General features: G+C 40.9%; 1 protein-coding gene and 1 pseudogene across 2 annotated transcripts in view; one reads left to right on the top strand and one right to left on the bottom strand.

The window, feature by feature from the left end:
- The window catches only part of LOC109260965 (zinc finger protein 677-like), a 58,994-nt gene extending 49,768 nt beyond the window's left edge, over nt 1–9,226 (bottom strand). For both annotated transcript variants that reach the window (XR_008423385.1, XM_053906203.1), the window contains exons 1-2: nt 8,853–9,226; nt 6,427–6,491 (exon numbers count right to left, since the gene is read on the bottom strand). Coding sequence is in view for 1 of the 2 variants with exons in the window: in XM_053906203.1 (XP_053762178.1) it covers nt 6,427–6,441 (15 nt within the window). In the remaining variant the exon portion in view is untranslated. The remainder of the gene's footprint in view (nt 1–6,426; nt 6,492–8,852) is intronic.
- Nucleotides 9,227–15,881: 6,655 nt separating this feature from the next.
- Nucleotides 15,882–16,612, top strand: LOC128778092 (vomeronasal type-1 receptor 2-like; annotated as a pseudogene).
- Nucleotides 16,613–24,021: the final 7,409 nt, after the last annotated feature.

Below are 24,021 nucleotides of genomic sequence, written 5' to 3'. Positions count from 1 at the left end.
TGCTAACTTAGCTTTAATGCCATACAAACAACTGCTGTTACACATTCTCCCTTTATGCTGTTGTCAAAAACTACTTCATAAAAGATATGAACAGATGTTGCACACACTCAAGAGCAGATTTTTCTGATTGTTTTACTCATCTATCTCTTTAGACATGTAGGAAAAAATGGGTTACAAAACAAACACAATAATGAGCTTTTATATTTACTTATGTAATTACCTTTACTAGCGTTACTTGTTCCTATGGCTTTGAGGTACTGCTAGTTTCTATCCATTTCAGCCTGAAGAACTCCACGTGGCATTGCCTATAGTCTATGTCTGTAAGTGTGAACCCCCTCAGCATTTGTTCATCTAGGAATCTCAACTTCACTATCAATTTTGTAGTATAGTTTGCCTCATAAGGAATTCCTGATACAGCTTTTTTTAAATTTTTCAATCTTTTAATACCAAAGGAGATGGATTCCTGGCCTCCACAGTTTCTAATGAGAAACAGACCATTAATCTTATTCAGAATCCCTGTACATGAGAAGTTGTTTCTGTCTTGCTACGTTCCACACTCTATCTTATAAAACTTGACCGATTATGTGACTGCCAGGGATCTCCATGCATTGGACCTAGTTGAAGTTCACTGAGTTTTTTGGGCGTGTAGGTTCTCTTTGATAAATTTGGGAAGTTTTCAGCTCTTCTTTCTTCAATTATTCTTTCTGCCCTTCCTTCTAGAACTCCTATTACGTTTATAGGAGTATTATAGTGTCCCAAAGGTTTCTTTGCCTCTGGCCATTTTTCTTCTTTTATTCCCTTTTATTCAGCTTTATTCCCCTCTCTCCTCCTCACACTTGACAATTTCAGTTAACCTCTGTTTAAGTTCACGGATTCTTTATTCTTTTTGTCCATCTGCTGAGGAACCCTCTAGTGAATTTTCAATTCTGGTGTTTATACTTTAACTCCAGCATTTCTATTTCCTCCTTTTGCTATAATTTCTATCTCTTTACTGATATTTTCTATTTGTTGAAATATTGTTCTCCTACTTCTTAGTTCTCTTCCACATTTTCCTTTAGCTGAGGATAGTCAAGACGGTTGATTTAAAATCTTTATTTACTAAGTGGAATGTCTGTGCCTCCTCAGAAAGACCATCATCAACCTGGTAATCATGCTTAAAAGATGTACAATCTTAAAACATCCTTAGAAGTCTGTAGTGAAGTCGGCCTGCTCAGAAGCAGCCATCGTGGCATTCTTTGAAACAGTAAGGAGTTGTAAAGGACCCATGTATCTTCATTTAGAGAATGCTCCCATGAGGATCTAAAAAAGCAGTAATCTCTTGCTGACTCTCATGAAAACGACTTCAAGTCATATGGCATGTAAAGATATCAATTTGCAGAATAAAATAGGATTACACACTTATAGAAGAATATATTCTAAACTCATGCTACAATATATAAACGCACGTTTGGAAAATATGTACGAAAGAGAACATTGGTTCTTAATGAAGAAAATCAGTGATGGTGGAAGATAGGACAGGGAAGAACATGTTTTACTTCTTAGTTTCAAAAATGTATTAGTGTGTGGAACTGAACTGCAAAAATCTGTACTACTGAAGTTTAATACATACACACAAAAATAATAAAAAGAATTTAATAATATTATGTAAAATTAAAACTGAGCACCATCCTCTGTGATGAAAGTTCTGCTCCTATGTCTGGCTAAATTATACACATTTTTCTCTAAAAGATGTGCAACATGTGAGAGTTCCTAAAAGAACACCATGGTCTTTATGAGATGGATGTGCTACCAATAATTTATAAAACATTTACTGTTATGGGGGGAAATAGGTTCTAGAATCACTTATACTTACCTAAATAAGTTATGAAAGCTTGCGGCGGAGGGCCGCCACCAAGGGGCAAAATCACTCGAGATTCGTTAGGGAAATATTGTAATGGGATACCGAGCAACTTGTTACATCACCGGCAGGAAATTACTTTCCATCTGACCCCAATCTACTAATGTACTTTGATCACAAACTCCACTTGTCCCCAATACCCTCTGCTTCCTACACACACAAGTTAATGATTCCCGTCTGATGGCTTTCTCCATGTTCACATGTGTAAGATCTTCTTTTCTTCATGTTCCCAACATATGTAGTATCTTGAGAGCTCAATAAATACAAGATGAAACCCATGTTGGGGGCTGTTGTCTTCTCCCAGGCAGTACCCTCTCTCGTATTCCATCTGCATCTGCTCTCTTGCTGGGCAAGAGAGAACTCCAGGCTCCTAGTCTTCGCCAGATGGTGACCCCGACAGGATAGAGGTCGACATGATAAAAGCCGAGGTGACAGATGTCCATGTGATAGAAGGCGACAAGAAGTCAACATGATTAGAAGAAAAGCCAGCGTGACTAAGAAGTGGATGTGTCAGCAGGGGACGTGGCTAAGAAGACAATGTGGGAGAACCCAATGTGGCTAAGGGCCGACGAGACTGGAAGGCGACATGGCTACGAAGCCAACATTACTCAAGGATGCGGAAACAACTAGTTGTGTAACAACTAGAGCTCCAAAAATAGAAAAATGCACGGGACTACAATCTCTCCTGATGAGGTAAGAGAAACCGAACCTATAGGGATTCACTGCCACTGAACTTTTGAGAGAATTATTATGGGAGACTCTCTATCCCTAGAACAGAAAAAACACATTCATATAGCACTCCTTAAATTATTAATGATTATCCAGCAACACTGTCCTTGGTCTCCTAAGCAAGGAACCTTTCACTTAGACACTTGGGAATGAACAGGTAAAACACTAAAGGCATGACATATGGAAGGCGCCAATGTTCTGCCTGAGTTATTCTTACGTGATCTATTGTTCTGACAGACACTCTCCCCTTATGTGCGGATGATGTTTATGAACATATAGACACACTCAAAGTAAATAAAAACTTTTTCCATGGAACCTAAACCTCCTTATTGTCAGCCAGCCCCGTCAGCACCCCTACACCCTGAGAATGCCAACTATACCATTTGTCAATGGGAAATATCTGACTTGTCAAAGGAACAAAAGATTCCCTCTGAAGACATCCTCACTCCTTTGCAACTACCTATTAAGAATGCCCTTACTATGTTTACAAACACCACGGGAAAACTCACAAGACATCTTGCCCTTGGAAAACTCGAAAAAACTGGGAGCATATATTATACACTACACCGGGGTCTACCCAAAATTCAGCCATATTATGACCTATAGAAACCTTTCCCAATCCTTAAACATGGTCTCTGATATGTCAACGAGCCAAGATCATCCACTTGAGATTTCCTCAGCAGTGTTTCAGGTAAAAATTAACCATGGGGAACAAACTGTCTTAGGGGGACCCGAACGTAAGTTTGTTGGTTTGAAATAGACCTGTTAATCAAAGGTCAAATAAGCTCATGTTACAACTTAAAGTAATTGGAAACTTGGTCTCACAGGTTTCATGAGTCATTGTTACACTAGCTTTCAAAGGCTTTAGTAACTCGAAAAGTTTTCCGTGCATGATAAATTGGGATTGAATTTGTTGGGACATCTAGGCCTTTTCTAAATAGGATGGGATGCTAAATCACTGATTACTAAGTAAGGCTCATCTGCTTTCAGCTTCTTATTGCAGGGAAAGTGAGGATATCGGGGTCTGATGATAAACACACTTGGTGGATTACAACTTTCTGAGTATTTTACTAACAAATTTTCAAAGATTTAAATTGTAAATCAAGTCTTTTTGACCAATTAGGCTTCTTTAGTAAGTTGAATTACTCTGGAAGCACTGTCAAACAAATAATAATCCTTAGGTTACATTTGAGTACATGCTATACCCTATTATAGAGATTATATGTAATTCCTAGTTTTAATGTTTTTTAGCATAGGGTCATCACTTGATATTCTGATAATTGAAGTGTCATGTGCCACAGAAGTAACTGAATTTCCTTCTCACCTCCATTAGATCTTTTAATCATGTCCATTTTTGTGTCTTTTTTGTCATAGTTTTGTGACTCCTGTTGGAATACTTCCTCACCGCTACCACTTCCAGTAGACAGATAATCCTTTATGCTCAAGGAGGCTGTTTACCCTGCACTGTCTTTCCTTTTCCTAACTCTGCTATACCTACCCCAACTTACCAATGTTGCCCCTAGGGATGGACTCTCTATGACCCTATTCAGCAAGAAGAAGTTACAGAAGAGAAGACCATCCACCCTCAGCAACCTTGAAGATTTTAAGAGTCAAAACTTTCAGGGGGGGAACAATGTGGGAAACAAAGGAAGAAGGAAATGGCAGATGAAATTAAAATTCCCTACAATCCACAAGGACAAGCAGTTGTAGAATGAGCACATTAAAAAATATGTTAAAATATGTTAAAAACAACAAAAAAGGCAGAATTACCCATGGTTGTCTACATTACAAGCTCAACTTCTCCTCGATCACACTATGATCACTCTTACGTTTTCAAATCTTGACCCTCAAGGACTAACGCAGCTAAGCTCCATTTTCCTAAATTCCATAAACCCTCTCACCTATGGTGCCAGTTCAAACTTCTCACTTGGGTTTGAGAATATGCTTGTATTCTTTCAGATTCCGGACCTCTGGGGATTCCCTCTTGGTTGGTGAAGCCGTATTATAGCATGGGGGAGACCCCCAGAACACCTTCCCATCAACCAGGACTTCCAGAGAATGACTCAGAATGAACGACCACCGCTCCATTTTCAGGATGGAAGAAACCACTTCACTGTTCATCCATCATCCTGAAGTCGCTCCACAAATGCAATTCCTAGCTCCTCATAGAACATGAGGGAAGCCTAAACGCCTGTCAAACCAGGCCCACTTCCTCTTACAATGCAGTGGTATTGCCTACACACCTGATCTGCATCTGATGGCAATGATCTCCGCCACTGGTATTAAGCAGGCAAAGGCGTTTCATAGGCCTCTTAATCATGGGGATCCAAGCCACAGTAAGCGTTATAGCCTCTGCTACCATTGCTCGAATTAGTCTTCAGCACACTATGAAACTGCACATGTAACTTAACCCAGTTATGGTCAACATTATCGAAGAGCTAATAAGCCAAACTTCTACAAACAAATAATGGCATGCCTAAAAGCCCTTATGGCTGCCATCCATTTTATAGGAAAAGGACAAAAGGTGCTAATCCTCTGTTGTAATTCTGTGAAGTGGAATACTTATACGACGTCTCCTTTTATGCCATTGCAGAATCACTCTCCAAACCACCAGACAGCAAAATACGGATCAGGTAGCCATCATGACTGTCCTCACACGCAAACTTAAAGATGAAAAAAACCAAAATGGGGAGCCAGGGGGATCAAAAATCCCTTAGACTTCCACAAACAGGTTAGAAAGCTTAGGGCAGAAAGCTGCCACCACGGGACAAAAGCACCCAAGGTAAAGTCATTAGCTAGAGAAAAGCTTAGGGCGAAAATCTCCCACCGTGGGGCGAACGTGTCCGAAGTTAGCTAGCGAGATATTGCAATGGGATCACGAGTAACTTCTTAGACCACCTGCAGGAAATTCCTTTCCATCTGACCCCAATCTACTAATGTACTTTGGTTACACACTCCACTTGCCTCCCAGACCCTCTGCTTCCTACACACACAAATTAATGATTCCTGTCTGATGGTTTTCTCCGTGTTCATGTATGTAAGATCTTGTTTTCTTCACGTGTACCTCGTAATATCTTGTGAGGTCAATAAATACTGAGACAAAACCCCTGTTGGGGGCTCTGTTTCCTCGCGGACATCACCCTTTCTCGTATTCCATTCTGCATCTGCTCTCTTCTGGACAAGAGAGAACTCCAGTCTCATCGTCTGTGACACTGTTTGACATGAGAGTTGGTTCTACATTTGAAACCAATTATGTTAATAAACCAAGACATCCTCTCTACTTCTCATTCCTACTTTCAACTTTCTATTCTATTCCAAAGTATTAATATCGTGGAGTCAGAAGCACAATGAGTCCCTGGTTTAACATCAAAATGCATTTGTAAAACCGGATGAAGTAAATTTCCAGCACTCTTATTTTCCAGGGTTCCTCAGGTACTTTTGCGCGTTAATACATGACTTACATACATAATCTCTTTAATCCTGGTTTATATGAGCTGAAAAAGGATCCAGGAGGGATCTCTGAAGAATCCTTCCTGAAGATACCAAAGAGCTAACTCCCTATCTCCAGTCCTAGCCTGTGTAGAACAACATTCCCAGGATGACCACCAAACAGGTGCCTCTTCCCAAGTTCCGAGTCACTTGGTCACAGTAAGAAGAAATATGCATAGAGAGGAGGGGAGATTGGGAGAAAGCCCTGGGTGTGAGTAAACAACTCAGGCAGGACACCTCACAGACAGACAAGATTAACAAGTCCAAAGTGACATTTTAGGAAGAAAAATCAACAAAAAATGGGATTTTACCTGGAAAAGAGCCATTCCTTCTTTTTTCCCTCTTCTTCTGGTCTTCTTTCTCAAGTAAGGTTATACTGTGTGACAAAAAGGATGTTGTTTAATTTTCAGAATCAACATGACCCCATCCTCTGCCACAATATACATATGGGGAGAAACTTGCCATGGGAAAAAGGCCTTTGCTGCCCACTGCAACAGGAGGGATGCGGGGACAATAAGGTCCTATGTGGAGGCCAACAAGTGCATTTTTTACCCACTTCTTCACGAAGGCCTCCCCTACCGCTCAAACTTACACACTCCACTGCAACTGCACTGTCTTGTCTACCTGGCACTTGGCCAAAGGGAATGGGCTCATTCAAGTTCTTGGCTCCTCCCTAGGTAGCCCGCATCCAAGGAATGGATGATGCAGGACACAGAAACCTGTCCATGCCATCAATATGAACCAACTCTTAAGGGCCACCCAGCTCCAGAGCTCCCTGGAAGCCATACTGAGAAGTTTAGACCTTTGTCCTGATGCTGACCGGAAGCCTGTAAGAGGGTTTAATGTCAAAAGATGACACAATCAAATTTTTAAGATTTAGCCAGGATACACAGAGAGGGTGGGGGTGACAGAGGCACGTCCCTGTCTCTGAGCTATGCTCCTGCTTCTTTCCCAGTGGCTTTCGATATTTTTGGAACTGGGTCACATTGTGAACTCCCATTATAACTGCACACTCTCTCCCACAACACTACCAAAGACGCACCTAGTTTTGAAAATCATTTCACGCATCTTATTAACTCAGGTTCAGAATTCTTGGTCTATTGTCTCCTGTTACAGGTGGGTCCATCGGGGGTTAGCGGGGGAGTTAATTTGCCAAGTTACCCTGAAGAAGTCTCAGTTGAATGAGCAGTACTGGGTGTAAGAAATCTCTGAAAAGGTGGCCTGGACAGGTTGAAGTAGAAAGGCCTTGTCCTAATTCCAGATTACCTTTCATGTTCCTGAAGGAGAGAAGCTTCTCTTTTATGGGTTTAAGCAAACCCAAGCATTTAATTCCTCTTTTCCAGAAAAGCTATATGAAATTACAAATAGTTACTGGTCCTGGAAAACATGAAAAAGGGTCACCTGTGGGCACGAGGTCTGAACACTCTCTGTATTATGAACGGATGAGCTCTGCTGGAACCAAGTTCCACAGCAATCAAGACCACCCTTCAACATCTGTACAGAGAAGACAGAGGGGACTTGAGGGGATCATCTACTTAGCTGGAGAACTCAGCTCAAAGCTTGATAATTTATAAACTGCCTTAACACAAGAAGAGAACTGCTGAATTATTAAAATAGCACACTAAACTAGGTTTTGAGTGTTAAAAGGTTACCAACATCCTTAACGGATGTGTAATGAAATACCATAAAGTTCTTTAACAGACATCAAAGAATCCTTGCAACATATGGTAGAGTAGAAAGCATATAAAACTCTTACTCTGAACAATAAAATTACAAGAAAAAATAATTTGGAAGTTGAAAAGCTCTCCAGTGGAATCTGAGATTAAAGTCACAACAAGTGTGAGGATACATCAAATTCAGAAAAGAATGCCACGAGCCACGAAAAAAGGGGGAGAGACAAACAGTATTCTTAACAATGGCCATCGTAAAAGCACCATGTGGTTACAGAAAGTCCCCTTTAACTGACAGTTCTATTCCCCCTGGATGAGTAGGGGTTGCCAATGGCATGATCTTCTGATGCAATGCTTAGAAAGTGCAGATGCCTCAAACACCAGGTTTCACACTCTCAATCTCTTCTCCAACTGAAACAATTCACCAAATGTTAGATTAACGAGGTCATAAAACTTCAAGTCGGTACTTCACAACTTGATATCCTCGGTTCTTCACTACGGTTTGGGTCCTGTGCCTTGTCTGTGACCCCTACGCGTTTTCTTCTCTGTAGAAGTCTGTGTCCTTGTTTCTCTTCAGTCCTTTTGTCCATTTCCGTTTCCCTCCGTCGCTATTCCTCCTCCAACAGACAGTTTCACCCTATTCTGCGGCAGCCTGTGTCAATCCCCGCCGGTTTTTCTCCCCACACTTTCTGATGACCCTCTAACTCCGCAGATTTCTGCGTCCTTCCCCGCCATCTCCGTCCACACCCAGACGGACGGCCACCCTGCGGCCAACGGCCTGCACCCACCTCCCTAGTGACGACTGTGCCCGACGCAGTATGGGGTTGGGGGCACGGGGGACACTCGGCAGTCAGAGAAAGGTTCTGAGCAGGAAAGTGACCGGCAAGGATATCGGGGTCTGCAAGGGCCACAGGCAGAACGGCTTGGCCCGAACCTGCCTCGGAGCGATTTTAACCGAAAACGACCACAGACCCCCGGGACCCGCCCCGAGAGAAAGGACTCGGAACGTCTTAGAGCCAGGCGACGAGCGATGAAAGGGAGAAGACGGTTCAAGAATTTTACCTTACCAGGCGACCCCGGAACCTGGGGTGGAGCCCCAGGCACTGAGCAGCGCAACCGCTGGTGCGAACCAGAAAAATGGAGACTCGCTCACCCCACAGTGCACGTCGCCCTGCTGGATCAGCTTCCGGGGCTGCAGAAAATGGCGCACGCGCGTGCGTCGCGGGGCGGTGCCGGGGCGTGTCCAGGACACATCCGGTGGGGCGGGTCCAGCGCACCACTCTCCTCCCAGCGTCTGCGGGTGTGTTTTCTCTTCCGGCCGCGCGGTTTCGGGTTCCGCTTTTGGATTCCGCCCAATCCCGCTGGTGTCGTTTCGAGCCAGGCTGGGTGCAACCTCAGGGAAGGGTGGGTCGCTTCTGTTGGGAGCGGCGGTATTTCACAAGTTGAGCCCGGTGCCCGGGGAAGCAATTTTTTTTTTGGGAGGGGGGGCGGGTTGGGGTGGGGGGGTGAGAGAAAAGTCTTTAGAGAGCCGTGGACATGTGCTCTAGCGGGGAGGCGGAGCGGTGTGGGGACCTGGCGCCCGGGGTCCTCGTGGGTCGACTGAGACCCGGATAGTGACAGCTCCTTGTTTAAATGAAGTAAAAGCCGGGGTGGTCAGTGTCGGTGATGGACGCTAGAATGCGACACGCACAACTGTTCTGGGGGGCGGGGGGCGCCTGTGTGGCTCAGTAGGTTAAGCCTGACTTTGGTTCTGGTCCTGATCTCCCTATGGTGGGTTGGAGCCTCCCATCGGGCTCTGTGCTGACACCTCAGAGCTTGGAGCCTGCTTTGGATTCTGTCTCCTTCTCTCTCTGCCCCTACCTCGCTCGCACTCTCTCTCTTTCAAAAATAAAATAAACATTAAAAGAAATAAACACTGTCCTGTGGGAATTGTGCTGTTCGGTATTAACTCGTCCTCAGACTTTTCACTCAACTGTCACTTCTCGCTATTCCTTGGACTGCACTCCAGGCTTTCCCCGCCGGGCCTTGGGCTGTGGGACGGAGCGCTGGCACGTTGCTTTAAAGGAATAAAAGTTTCTGCGTCAGTGGGTGTTGATTAATGTCTCTCTCTTAAATTTGATATTCAACTCCACACCTCTCCAGATGAATTACAAATCCGAATGTGTTTGAGACCTACCAGTGGGACCTGTATGTGCTTAAGCCCTTAATTGCCAAATTTCATTGCAATTTTAATTAAACAAATTGTTCTCAGGTATTTTAGAAGTCTATTTTTTTCTTGAAAATTAGAGTTTTAAAAATTTATTTATTTTGAGAGAGAGCACGGGAGGGAATGCAAGCGGAAAGGGGCAGAGAGCTAGATCTAGAATCCCAAGCAGGCTCTGAGCAGAGCCCTCTGTACGCCACCCCCCACCCCATGTCTGGACTGGATATCACAAACCCTGAGATATGACCTCATCCGAAACGAAGAGTCCCTGGCTCAGCCAACTGAGACACCCAGGTACCCAGAAAATTAGATATTTTAACTGATCCTTTTGTTTTCTGTTTCTGATTGCTTGGTGTCAAGGGCCGATAAGGAAGCTTCTAAAAGGTGGACTCCTTCAGAGAGATGTTAACTTTTCCTAGTACTGATGCAATACTGGTTTTGAAGTATTTCCACAAACATGTGATAAGGATTTCTGTTCTGTACATAAATGGTGCAAGCAAATTCTACCACTAGTGTTTCACGTTTTCAGCAGCGTCATATACACTCTTAATAATTTTTAATAGGAAATGTGCCAGTTAATAGCTCCTCTTCTGTTTCCTGTGGAAATTCTGAAGGTGGTGCTGGCTGCATTTGCTTTTCACATCCTCTCTATTATGTGACTGACCCTTCCAGGGCTTAAATCTCTGCAAGGAGTGAATTAAAAAGTAACTACTCATTGTCTAACAGTTTACAATAGTTTATAGGTATCTTGTCATTTTAGACAGTTGTGTATTCCTTCTGCAGCGTGCAGAGACGATCCTGGACACAATTAAGGTCAGGGCTCCAGAGAACAAAAGGGATGACTGTTAAGAAAAAAAAAACATGGAGTGATTAGAGCACAGGGGTTCAGCTCCCACCAACTGGGATTTTCAGAAAGAGCCAAATGACATGAAAAGGTGGAAGAGGGAGCTTAAAAAGACACAAAGGTGCTTACCAAGACAAGGATGCCTTAGACCTCACCTCTGGGGAAATTCTGGAGATGTTCCTGTAAATGTGCTGGACCCACTGCTTGTATCTTAAAAGCTTGAAAACTAGGGAGATACTGCCCCAGGGCATGAATCCCAAATGTCTGACAGGAGGGAAGGTTAAAAGTGGTGATTGTGTGATCTTGGTATTCAGCTCCCCCAGTCATGTTTCTATGTGATGTTTTCTCGGTTCAGTCAGTCACAGGAAGATTAAAGTGGTGTTTACCACCAAGCTACGATTGGGCAGCTGACTGTTAAAGAGGCACGCAGAGCCTCTATTTTAAGTTCTATCATCTTGGAGTTCCTGGGGCCAATCGTGATGTCCTGGAAGACACTCAAGAAGCAGGTGCTGCCAATGGATACACCACTGGCCACTCGGAACATGCAAAACAAGTTGTATCAAAACTCAATAAAGATGTTTTTCAAGCCAAAAGTGTTGCTGAGCAACTTCTTTAATGAAGATGAGCCAGAGATTGGCTACAGTTAGGTGCTTGAGAAGCAGGTCTTAGGAAGGTATTTAATCATTTTTAATTATTTTTTACTGTATAGACTTCTCTTTTGTTTGACCTTTATCCCACTCTAGGATGTGAAGAGTAAGAACACTTATTGTCATTTTGATAGGAATTCCCATTTCCCGCATACCAAGCATTAATATTATCCCCACTTTAGTTTTTGCTGGTTATTAACTTTTCTTATGCACTTTGGCATACATTTAACTTTTTAACTTCACTGATATAATAGTCTGTTTATAAATAACGTCTCATAAGGATAACTATACTCATTTTGGGTTTTTTGTTTTGTTTAGACTTTTTGGGCTATTTTTATTGTTCAGTATTCTGTAACATTTTTGCAATCACATTATTAGTTCGAAAAACTAACTGATCATATCTATATCAGGATCAAATTAAATTTATAAATTAGCTAAAGGAGAATTGATAATATTGAGATTTTCTTTTATAATATTGAGATTTTTATATTATTGGGATTTTATAAAATTGAGATATTCTATCCAAGAACATGATGTAAATTTACATTCATTTATTTCTCCTTTCACATATTTCAGGAATGTTTTAGTTTTTTCCCCATATAGCCTTTACACATTTTTGTTAGATTCATTCCTGGTAGTTTCTTTCATTTTACTTTTTTAAAGCTATTTACTTGTTTGTTTATTTGAGAGATAGAGATGGGGGGGGGGGGAGAGAGAGAGAGAGAGAGAGAGAGAGAGAGAGAGAGAGAGAGAGAGAATCCCAAGTGGTTTCTATGCTCAGCACAGACCAAGACACAAGACTTGATCCCATAACCCTGGGATCACAATATGAGCTGAAATCAAGAGTTGTACTCGTAACCGACTGAGCCCCCCATGTGTCCCTATTTTATGTTATACTTTTGTAATTGCAGACCCTCCTACTAAAACCCATAAATGATTCTTTGTTGTACATAATCTATTGTACAAATAATATGTACAGCAGCACCTAGGTGGTTCAGTTCGTGGAGCCTGCCACTCTTGACCTTAGGATCATGACCTGAACCCCATCTTGGGTATAGAGATTACTTAAAATCTTGTTTTTAAATATAATTTACTGCCAAATTGGTTTCCATACAACGCTCAGTGCTCATCCCAACTTAAAAATAAAATCTTCAAAATAACAGCCCATGTACAAAAGGCTATGGTTTTGTATATCAGTACCAAAACCTATTAGCCTACTGAATTATTTTTCAAAGTGGATTATCTACGAGGTCCTTTCTGTTTCCAGAGGTATACTTGTATTGTCTGCAAACATAGTTCTACGTCTAATTCCTCTACCGTTTTAAATGGCCCTGGCTAAACCTACAACACAATGACAAATGAATAGAACAGGTGATCGTGTACTTTTTCTACTGGGGTTTTCTGGCCTCAGTGGAGTATCTCTAGCGCTTCCCTATGACCAAAACGAAGACTTTGTTTTGTCAAGTTGGGAAAGATCCTAAAGAATTCCCTAATATTGAGTGTTTTAACATTCGTCTATGATGAATTCTTCCAAATAATGGTTTTGTAACTACGAGTAAGATTTCCTGACTTCTCTTCATAAATATGATGAAGTACATTAATGAACTTCCTAAAGGTGAATCATTTTTGAATTCGAGACACGAATTGCTTTGCTCATCATATTTTCATATAGTTTCAGGAGTTTTGGCTATTTTATTTTACATGGTACCATCTGTAGGAAGAGGTGACATTTTTCTGTGGTATTCTTTCTGGTACATACTTTAGGATGTTTCAGTATCAGAATTTTATGTCATGTATAAAGATAATTTGGAGATTTTACCTCCTCTTTAGTGCTCGTGAATTGAGTAGGCAGCATTAGCTTATATGCTATTTAAAAGAATGCAAGAATCTGGCTGCTAATCTGATCCAGGTGCTTTTTATTTATGAGGGATACTGATAAATGTCTTCCTCTTCTCTATGGATTTTGATCTGTTTAGATTCCCTCTTACTGAGGTCAATTTTGGCAAAATATATTTTCCTAGTAAATGTCTATTTTGTAGGCTTTCTAGTTAACTTGTTTTGAGTTGGGGAAATGGGACAAGTAATTTTTAATGTCACTTATTGACCTCATGTCCTTTATTTCCCTTCATTGAAAATTTAAAATGTATTGCAGATATTGAAAATTTTAAAACTAGAACATCCTTCTTGGGTCATATGGAGGATTCTTTCCCTCTGCCCATAAGTTAAATGGTGGTGGTACTTGGGTCTGAAGACTAACAAAGAATTAGACAGGAATAAAAAAAATTCTCAGGGAGGCACAGAATCCAATGAGGCTGGTCTTTAATGGCTCAGACCTCAGCATTTCCTCCTTGCATGTGAGACCCTGTCTGCTTCCAGAAATAATGGAAAAGGAAGAGTCTCTCTCAAACACTCCAACGGTCCCTTTGGACCTGCTCACTACAAACTCTAATAGATCCTGGTAATTAGAGTTTTTCAGAACCATTCTCAGTTCCCCAAGTGTTGAACTATCATTGTCACTACAGCTGACATGATGACGGCAATTCTTTGGGGAGGTGAGGTCTCAGAATCACTAACCTGTATCTCAGGGTTTGGCTCCCTCCCTCCCACACATGCTTTGCCTGCTACTTTACACCCAGCTTCCAGTCCTGGCAACAGGAAGGAGTCTGTGAGAATCTAGTTTAGTGTGAGAGCACAGTCTCTAAGGTTGGGAGATGCGGCAGGAATCTGGGTAGGTGAGCATGTCTGGGAAAGAATCTTCCGGCACAGGCTGAGCTTGAGAGAGACTGCTCAATCAGTGCATGACTGCTGATGATGTAATTCACCAAAATCCTCATTGAAGGGGTGCTTTGTGTTTGATCCAAGTGCTGTCAGAGGCTGAATTTTAAGCTGCTTCAAGATTATAATTTCAGGGGGCACCTGGGTAGCTAAGTCATTTAAGCATCCAACTCTTGATCTCACCTCAGGTCTTGATCTCAAAGTCAAGCCCCACACTGAGCATGGACAGTCTACTTAAAAACATAAAGATTATACTTTCAGATTTAATCTGCTTTTCAATACAGTGAGCAAGAGTCACAGAGACATTTTCAGAAGCAATACTGTGAGCACTGTAAGGGCATGTGCATGTGATAATGAGAATGATGGAACTAATTGAAATACCTGATTCACAGCAGAAACAGCATGTCTAACGGGAATTGCTGAAATTTATTCTTCTGTAATTTGAGTGTGATGTGCTTAATGAAGACAGTAAATGTGTCTCTACTGAAAAATCTCTGTGGACTCTCGATCTGTGAGACAATCTTCTTTCCAAAAATTAGGAAAGGTCCTTTAAGAAAAAGTTAACGTCAAAAAAAAGAAAGAAAAAAGAAATGAAAACGTCAGTATAGAGGGTTTTAAAGAGTAAAATATTAAGGAGTATATTTTTAAAATGTAATTTATTTTTAAAATAATTAATTTAAAAATATAATCTCATCAAGAAAAAAAGCAATTTTAAGCTATGTTTCTACTGGTGAAAATCATTTCAATAGTATTCCCAGCTCACCACTCACCTCTCTTGCTTTTCAATTCATTAAATGCCCAAGATTTCAAGTCTTCAAATTCCATTTTGCATGTTTATATAGAATTTTAATAGCTTTTCCAACTCAAATATCAATTTAATTTTCAATTTCTTTATTCTAAAATAACAAATATACAGTTATGTGATCTTTAAATAGGATTAATTTATTTTCTGCCCTAACATGTTTTATCAGTATGTGATGTTTCATGTCCCGTATGTTAGCACACAGCGCAGTTCCACACAATAATATGCTATGGATGTCATTATCCTTTTGGTCCAAGAAAAAAATGAAGTGAGTTCTGCTGCATCCTAACATTGTCTATATTAAATAAATCAGACTGGCTCATATAAAATTATTCAGTGCATGTATAAGTTATTAAGACCTTTGAATCTTCACTCCTTAGTTATATTACTCACAAAGAATACTTAAACAAAAATGGGAAATGATCACACCATGTTAAAATAAATTTAAAATATGAGGTCTGTGTGTGTGTGTGTGTGTGTGTGTGTGTGTGTGTGTGTGTGTGTTTACCCATGATGAGGTTCCTAGCGGTGTATAGTACAGTAGGAAGCATTCTTGTCATGGCAACTAGGCTACCAAGGTTCAAATCCTGATTCTACTGCTAGTTACATGAGTCACTTAACTTCCCATGGTTAAATTCTCCTTGTCTATAGAATGAGAGTAATGTTAGTTCCTAACTCATAAGGTTAGGGAAGTTCCATGTCAATTCTCAGGGGAAAGAAAAGGTAAGTGATTTTATTTTCCAGGAAAATGCAGCCTGTAACTCATATTTTCATGCAGAACCTTCTCCCTGTGTATCTGAATACTGAGTTTTGGGCAATAACAGAATGGCCTCGGTGGATTTGAATATAGCAGTGATCTTCCTATCCCACATTGTCATCGGAATCCTGGGCAATTTCTGACTCTTCTATCATTAGATGTCCCTTAGCTTCAGGGGATGCAAGCCAAGACCCACCAATTTCATTCTCAGGCACCCGACTGTAGCCAACTCCTCGCACATTCTCTCTAGAGGAATCCGAGACCATAGCACCTCTAGGGCTGAAACATTTCACCAATTATTATGGATGCTACATTCTCTTATATGTTCACAAAGTGTTCAGAGGTATGTCCATTTGTTCCACCTGCCCCTTGTGTGTCTTCGAGGCCATCACGATCAGCCCTGGGAACTCCAGATGGGCAGAGCTTAAAGTGAAAGCTCCAAAGTACATTGGCCCCTCCAGTATCCTGAGCAGGGTGTTCCACATGTTGGTAAATACGTTTTTATTTATTTCCTATTTATATGGCTGGTAAATGGAACAACAAAAAAAGTACCAAAAAAAGTAGCTTGGGATATTGTTCTGCCTTATAGTGTACCGACAAGATCACAGGCTCATTATATGCAGCAATGACATCTTTCCATGGCATTTTGTGTTTGAGACTCATGACCTTAGCCAGCAAGTCCCCCATTTTGAAGTTCTGTGAGGGAATTCCATGGTTTTCCTCCTTCACAGTCACAAGCAGAGGGTCCAAGGCATCCATAGGAACAATCTTTCCCCCAGACCCTCCCTTGAGACCATAGCCATCCAAAGCATCCTTGTCTTGGTGACTACCTTTGTATTGTTTTATGCTGTTTTGTCCATCATTTATGATTAAGTGGCTCTCGAACTCTAGTTGGTGGCTGGTGAATGTTACTGTACTAATCATTGCATGTTGTTTTCCAATTATTAGCCCTTTTTCTCTCATGCACCATGACCCCAACATATTCAGGCTGTACTGTGTCTGCTGTGAAAGAAATACATAATTACCTCATCAGGGAAATATGAATTGTCTTCACATGTTCAGACATGGATACACTGAGATCTCAAAGAACGTTAAGAAAATTATGAGTAGTTTCTTGCAGAGACATGGCTGAATGAGACAGACTGACACCCAGCCTAATATTAAAGAGCATGGTACATGAAATCTTCTTGAATTAATATGTGTGTACTTAGTTTTATTTTTATTGATAACCATGGAGAAATCAAGATTCTATGACAGGTTTTACAATTGTTGGCTTTGGGGGTTATGTTGTGAATATTATGCCTCGTATTTAAGAGATATTGGGGATGTTTGAAATATGATCACGTTTGTGGAGCAAGATGAGTGCTTTAATTAAAATATTTTCTGGTCAACATTTGAACACTAAACTGCAGAGGACAAACAGGAACACAGGAATAGGTGTCAGCTGAATTTTACAAAGGGTGCAGATGGGTGGCAGCCAGTAAACACATTGGGTATGTGGGAAAAAGACTGAACGTACTTTTGAGATGTTTAGAAGGTAGACTGTTCTGTGTTAAATCTTGACACCAGTTAGGTGTGTTGGTGAGAAAGAGATTGCAAGATGGTCTTCCACTTTTCTGTCTTGAGGATACAAGACATTACAGGAGGACCATTTTATCAAGCATGGTGCAGGAGGCGAGTAGCAATTTGCAGGTGGAGTATATGAACATATTTTGTCTAACAAGGGGTAGTATCACTTTTGAAATCACCAAAAAGACAATGTAGACACCGTTGAAAGGGAAAAAATGATGTAACTCAAACATAGAACTATTTTAGGGCGACCTGGTTGGCTCAGTAGTAGAGCATGTGTCTCTTAATCTCTGGATAGTGACTTTGAGTCCCATATTGGGTGTAGAGATTACTTAAAAATAAACATTTCTTAAATGAAATATGTTAGGGGAGCCTGACTTGCTCAGTCTATTGAGCATCTGGCTTCAGCTTGGGTCATGAACTCGCAGTTCGTGAGTTCCAACACAGGACTTCAAAATAGGGTACTGGACACCTCTGAAAGACCAGCTACATGATTGGATGGAAATGCTCAGCAGCCCAACCTCTGGGAAGAGAAAGGAGGCTGGCTGGGGATTGGGTTCAGTCATATGGCCAATGATTTACTCAACCAAGTCTAGGTAGTGAAGCCCTGATTAAACACCTGGAGAAGCTCCTGGGAGGAGCTTGGTGGGGGACAAAAGCTACTGTATGGGCAGTCCTCCTCCCAAACCTTACTCTATGGATGCCTTCATCTGGCTCTTCACTGCTATCCTTTACAATAAGATGTGAAATGACAAAACTAAAACAATTTAGTAACAAGTTTGCTGTAATTTATTCCAGGGAAGACAACCCTTGATTTGGGGGAGGACAGAGCCTCTCATACAGTGAATGGAGTGCTCTTCCTGAGGGATTTGGGCAAGATTGAGTTTTAGAACAGGCAGTACAGAAACAGGGCATGACTGGCCAGGAGATGGGGGATTTCCTTACAAGACCTGCTGTTTTCCAGGGTAAGGTCCACTAGCTGAAGCTGAGTTGGAGGATTATGATTGGTGTATGTTAGGTTTCCTTCTGATGTTTCACATAAGAGCAGGCTGACTTAGGTTTAGATTTGTGATGTGGGTGGGCCACTGGCATGGCCTCCATTTTTGTGGGTCCCAAAATACGAGGTAACTTTATCAAGGATTACCATACAGATAGCACTTTCCAAGTTCTGTGAGTCTTCCCAGCAAATATTGAAGCAGAGAGGCTTGGAGGAAGCCTTAAATTTGTAGTTGGCTGGAGATGCACAGGTATGGGAATGCCTGACTTGTAACTGGTGTCTGAAGTGGGGGCAGTGCCGGGAAGGACCTTGATCTTAACTTGTGGGGTCTCTACTAACACCAGATAAAGTCAGAATTATATTGAATTGCATGACACCCAGTTGGTACCAGAGATTTGGTGACAGGCTGCAGGAGCTCTTTCAGGTTTGGCTATTATGTCCCTTTGATATGTACTTTTTTTTTTTTATTACTTCCTTACTCTTAACATTCTGTCACTTCAAGATCCTCTAGGCTCCCCTTGTATTTTCCCTGCTCCTGCCATAGAATCAGCCATAACTCCAAGGAGTCTTTTTCTTAGAGAATTGTGTTAGAGACCAAGATGTGGATGCTGAGTGTTCTCCTTGCTACTGGGGTGTCATTGCTCTTAGACTCTCTGAGTAGACCGCCCTGGGAATTACCTGTCCTCACACAGATCTATAGTTTTCTCTTTGCCGTTTTATTTACTTATCTACAGCTACTTCTGTGCTCATAGTGATGCCCCCGACTCGGATCCTGTACTTCAGAGTTCATTTTAGCCTATCCCCCTTGCTTTTCTGTACCTGTCTGTATTTACCAAGCACTATGGCAACATATGCCTTTGAAGAGTTTTGTGTCTATTCCTCCACGCTCCCATGCTCTCTGCACACGAACTATAATCCTCTCCCTCTGGCCTCATTTGGACCCTGCTCTATCTATCACTCTGATAGGTTACCCGAAACCTATCAACTCTGCCCCGTTCGCCTGGACTTGCAGTGGCAATGCTTACAGTAGTTTAAGATACTGCATGTGACAAATATCGTTAGGAGTTGTTGCAGGGATGGAAGAAGTAAAAAACATGGAAAGTGCTCCCCATTTTTAGGCATCCAAGGTCAGAAGATTCCTGAATTCTTCCATCATGTGAGAATATTGTCAAGACACGCATGTGCATGCAGACTGTTTGAATGTAATTACACACACGGGACTGGGAATGTGGGAGTATGGGCAAGTGTGTGTAAACGCGTGTGCTTGTATTTCACGAATGAGTGCGTGAGTGTGTGTTTGCTATGGAGTGTATGTGAGTGTGAGGGTATATGGCTGTGCATTTGAGTGTATGTTGCCCACATGCACGTGTGTTTGCATCTATATGTAATATTTATGTATGAGTGTGTGCGTTTGTGCACACATCATGGTCCTAGTCTCTGATTTGGATATGGGGAGTATTTGATTATGTATTTGTGTGTAGTGAAAACCAAAGGGATTAATTAGGATTCTCATGTCATTCTGGTGAATGTAACTCTTTATGATTAGGAAATAGATTTCATTATCCCGTCATATTACTTGCTCTTCAAATTACTTTGATCTTAATATAGCCATTCTATTTTTTATAACGTTTATCTTTTGTACAGGATTTTATTGTGTGTTCTTAATTTGTGAAGTGAATTTCTCATAGGATATGTTGTGTTGCCTGTCTTTAAAAAATCTGATGGTCAGGGATGGCTGGTTGACACACATGGTTATTGGTATAAGACTCCGCATTTCTTTCAAGTCATAATCTCATGGCTCTTGAAATGGAGCCCCATGTTGGGCCTATGCTGACATCACAGAGCCTCCTTGAGTGTCTCTCTCCTTCTCTCTCAAAATAAATAAAACTGAAAAAAAAAAAATCCAGTGACAATTTTTGCTTTTCAATAGGGCCTTTAGACGATTCCCTTTTACAGATAAATACAGATAAATTGTTTTGCTCCTGCTTTTATAAAGTCTCCTTTCCTCTATTCCCTCTCTTTCTGTCTTCTTTGAATTAACTGATTTTTACAGATGATTTAAATCCTTTCCTTTGGCTCACTGGTGTTAGCTCTAAGTATTGCTTTTGTTTGCATTGGGGGTTATCCTATACAGCTGACCACAGTACCTTCACAGAGTTTATACATCTTCATATAGATCATCCAACCTTTCCTTTCCACAAAGACTTCCATTTCTCCACTCCTGCCTTGTGCTACCATTAGTATAGGTTTCTTTTACATATGCTATACACATATACACTAGACTGTTAGTTTCTTTAATGAGGCTTAAAAATAGGGAAGACGGTTTTTATTTACCATATAGTTACTATTACTATATAGCGCTCTTAATTCCTTTGGGTAGATCGGGGGTCTGCCACCTACAGAACATGAGCCAAATGCAACCTACTGTCTGTTTTTAAGTGAAGTGTTAACTGGAATGCAGGGACACTCATATTTAGGTGTTTTTGACTCAATAAGGACATACTGGAAGAGTGGTAACAGAAACAGTGTCCCCTGCAAAGAATAAAATATTTACTATATGTTCCTTACATAAATATTTGCTGACCTCACACATAGTCCCATTCTCATCACATCTGATTTAGTATAAAATTGGAATATGAAACATACTGAAGTCAATTTTATAGTCAAAATATTAGGCAACGCTGACACAAGATTGGTCTCAACTGGAAGAATAAAACTAGGAATAATTGGGAGTTACTAGGTCTTGAATTAGTGAGGAAAACATGAGTATGTCTTATGCGATATTGTTACTATTCAATTTGTAAGTACAGTATTTATTATATGTAAAAAAATTTTTTTGATGATATGGACACTGAAGATATAACTGGGGCATAAAAGACCCAACTAGTATTACTTGGTACACATTCGTAAGTGGAAGAAGCAATATACCCTTGTCTGGGTATAAGCGTAGACAACAGGATAAGTATGTATCTTAACAACTCCTGGGATCAATTCCCTATACAGTTTTCACAAACGGTATTTAGCAACTTTCCATTAATTCATTACTCCACCCCATGGCTGTGTTCTCTTGGTAGGGGTAAGGCTGCCATAAAGAAATAGGTCTGTGTACGCTCCAAACAGGTCATGGTTTGGATCTATCACATATACTCTTTAGCCTTCTGGGGAGTTTTGTTATTAAAATTTTTAAAATTCTAACTACAAGGAGTCCATAATTTTAAATATCTCCAGTAGAAACTTAGCCTCACATTTCACCAAGCCACATGCCAATTGTAGATTTTCTCAATCCACTATAAACATGTTCCCATTTGGGCAATTTTCTGCCTCTTTCCTCCACCCCCTTGCCCTTCCTCATTGGTATTTGCATGATACACTTTCAGTGGTTCTGCTCAAAGATGACCTCATCATGTGGGCATTGCCTGAAAACATTGTTTAAATTAGGAAACCCTATGATCTATCATTGTACATGCACATGTTTATGGTACTTACCACTATCATATTTTATCCTTATAGACTCAACTTTATAGAATGTAAGTTACCTGAAGACAGGGAGTTTTGTTTCCTGCTAATATCGGTGATTAGAATAGTTCCTGACTGGTAGAATGAGCAAATGCATTTTATCTGTGGAAAGTAAAAAGTTACTATAGTGCATAAGGTCAGAGACTAAGTTCACATGCTCCACTTTCTACGCTAGCATTCTGAACATTCGTCATAAATTCTCAAGCTGTATTTTGTTTGGTTAACACTTTGAGTTTTAGGCAGCACGTGCCAAACAGCTATAACCCATCTGGGAATGAGGATGCCTCTTGTAGCTCTTCTACACTACAAAATGTCAAATTCAGGATTCTCTCACATGCTCCATTCTACTCTCAATACAAATATTAATCTTATGGGTCACAATAGGACAGTTCTTATTTGTGAGTGACAGACCTCCTGGAATCAGTGGCTGAAACAACAAGGTGGTTTATCATTTTCACATAACAGGAAGCCCAGAGACGCAGGTTGGGATGGGCCACCTCCTTTAGCACTCAGCACTCTCTCTCCTTACAACAGGATGGCTGCTGTATGACCAAGAAAAATGAATGAAGGGCTCCTGGATGGCTGAATCACTTAAACCTCTGACATTGGCTCAAGTCATGATCTAGTGGGTCAAAACTTCGAGTCCAACATCGGGCTCTGTGCTGACAGCTCAAGAGGCTGGAGCCTGCTTTGGATTCTATGTCTCGTTCTTCTCTGTCCTTCCCCTGCTCGCAATATGTCTCTCAAAAATAAATAAAAACATAAAAAAATAATAACACAATTTTAAAAGGGTATTAGGGGGGCAGTTGGGTGGCTCAGTCAGGTGGCTCTGGCCAACATCCCAGAGTTGTGGGATCGAGATCTGCGTACACTCTGCACCAAGCGTGTAGCCTGCTTAAGATTCTCTCCCTCTCCCTCTGCCCCTGTCCCCCACTTGTGTGCACTCTCTTCCTAAAATAAACTTAATAAATTAATTAAAATCAGGATATTGGGGAATTTTAAAATTTCATATTCACACCTAAACAACAGAAGGTAAAAGAAAAAGATGGTAAAGAAAACATTTGGAGACCAAATTTAAATATACCCCACAATAATATTAAATGAAAAAGTAGTCAAGGATAACAGGATGACAGATTTAATCACTAGACTTTTTCTTTATCCTGTATGTATAATATTGCATGCAACCTATCACCAGTGTCATAGGTGTTCCAAACGAGTCAAAATTTATTAGTCCTTAGTGTTTTCTGAGTTACAGATGTCTTTCCTTTGAAATTTATTAATTTAACTTACCTGAATATAACACTAATTTGCAAAGTTTCAATACAGATATTCTGATTCTAGGACCTTTTTAAAAAGTTTTTTAAAGTTCAGTTATTTTTCCACACTCAGTGTGGAGCCCAATACAGGGCGTGATCCCTTGAACTGTGAGACCAAGACCTGAGCCAAAATCAAGAGTTGGAAGCCTCACTGACTGAGCTGACCTGGCAATTCCTTGATTCTAGTACCTTGGGAGAAAAACTGAAGCAGTGATTTTGAGATTCCATTCGTTGCTTTCTCCCTTAAAGTGACAGATCTACAAAAGGCTTGGAGTTGGAAAATATTCTCTCGGTTTTGAATAATATTTTAATATTAGACTATAACTTAATAGAAAAAGAACCATGACATCATACAAGTCTAAAAATGTCTTCAGTAATTGCTCTAAACAGTTATTTCACAGCCATTTTCCATAATCAACTGTGTGGTGGGGCTATGTGTGCATCAGGAAAAAGGAGGTAGTAGTTAGCCTGAGGAAGATTGTGGTCTTTCCCTACCAATTCAGTCAGGAGTCAACTTCAGTTTTGTATTACTGGGTCTGACTGTACTTTTGATGCCTGACTAATGATGCCTATGAAGCAGCATTACAACCTCTTACTATTCTGCCCATTGGGGCAAGAAAAGCTAATAATGAAGCCGGAGAGGACCCTCCCTTGGCAGTAGTTATAAGTTCACAGTGCCTATGAGTATCATCACCCTGGCCCCACACAGGATGCATCATAACAATGTAGTCACCATTCCCTGCTTTCTCCAGCCATTTTCAGAACTTGAGAAGTCTACCCTGCTCTCCTAAGCATCAGTATATAATTAAC

Source organism: Panthera pardus, unplaced genomic scaffold (genome assembly GCF_024362965.1).
Source record: "Panthera pardus isolate Hobbes unplaced genomic scaffold, ASM2436296v1 HiC_scaffold_18, whole genome shotgun sequence".
Lineage (NCBI taxonomy): Eukaryota > Metazoa > Chordata > Mammalia > Carnivora > Felidae > Panthera > Panthera pardus.
This window is presented reverse-complemented; position numbering and strand designations above follow the sequence as displayed.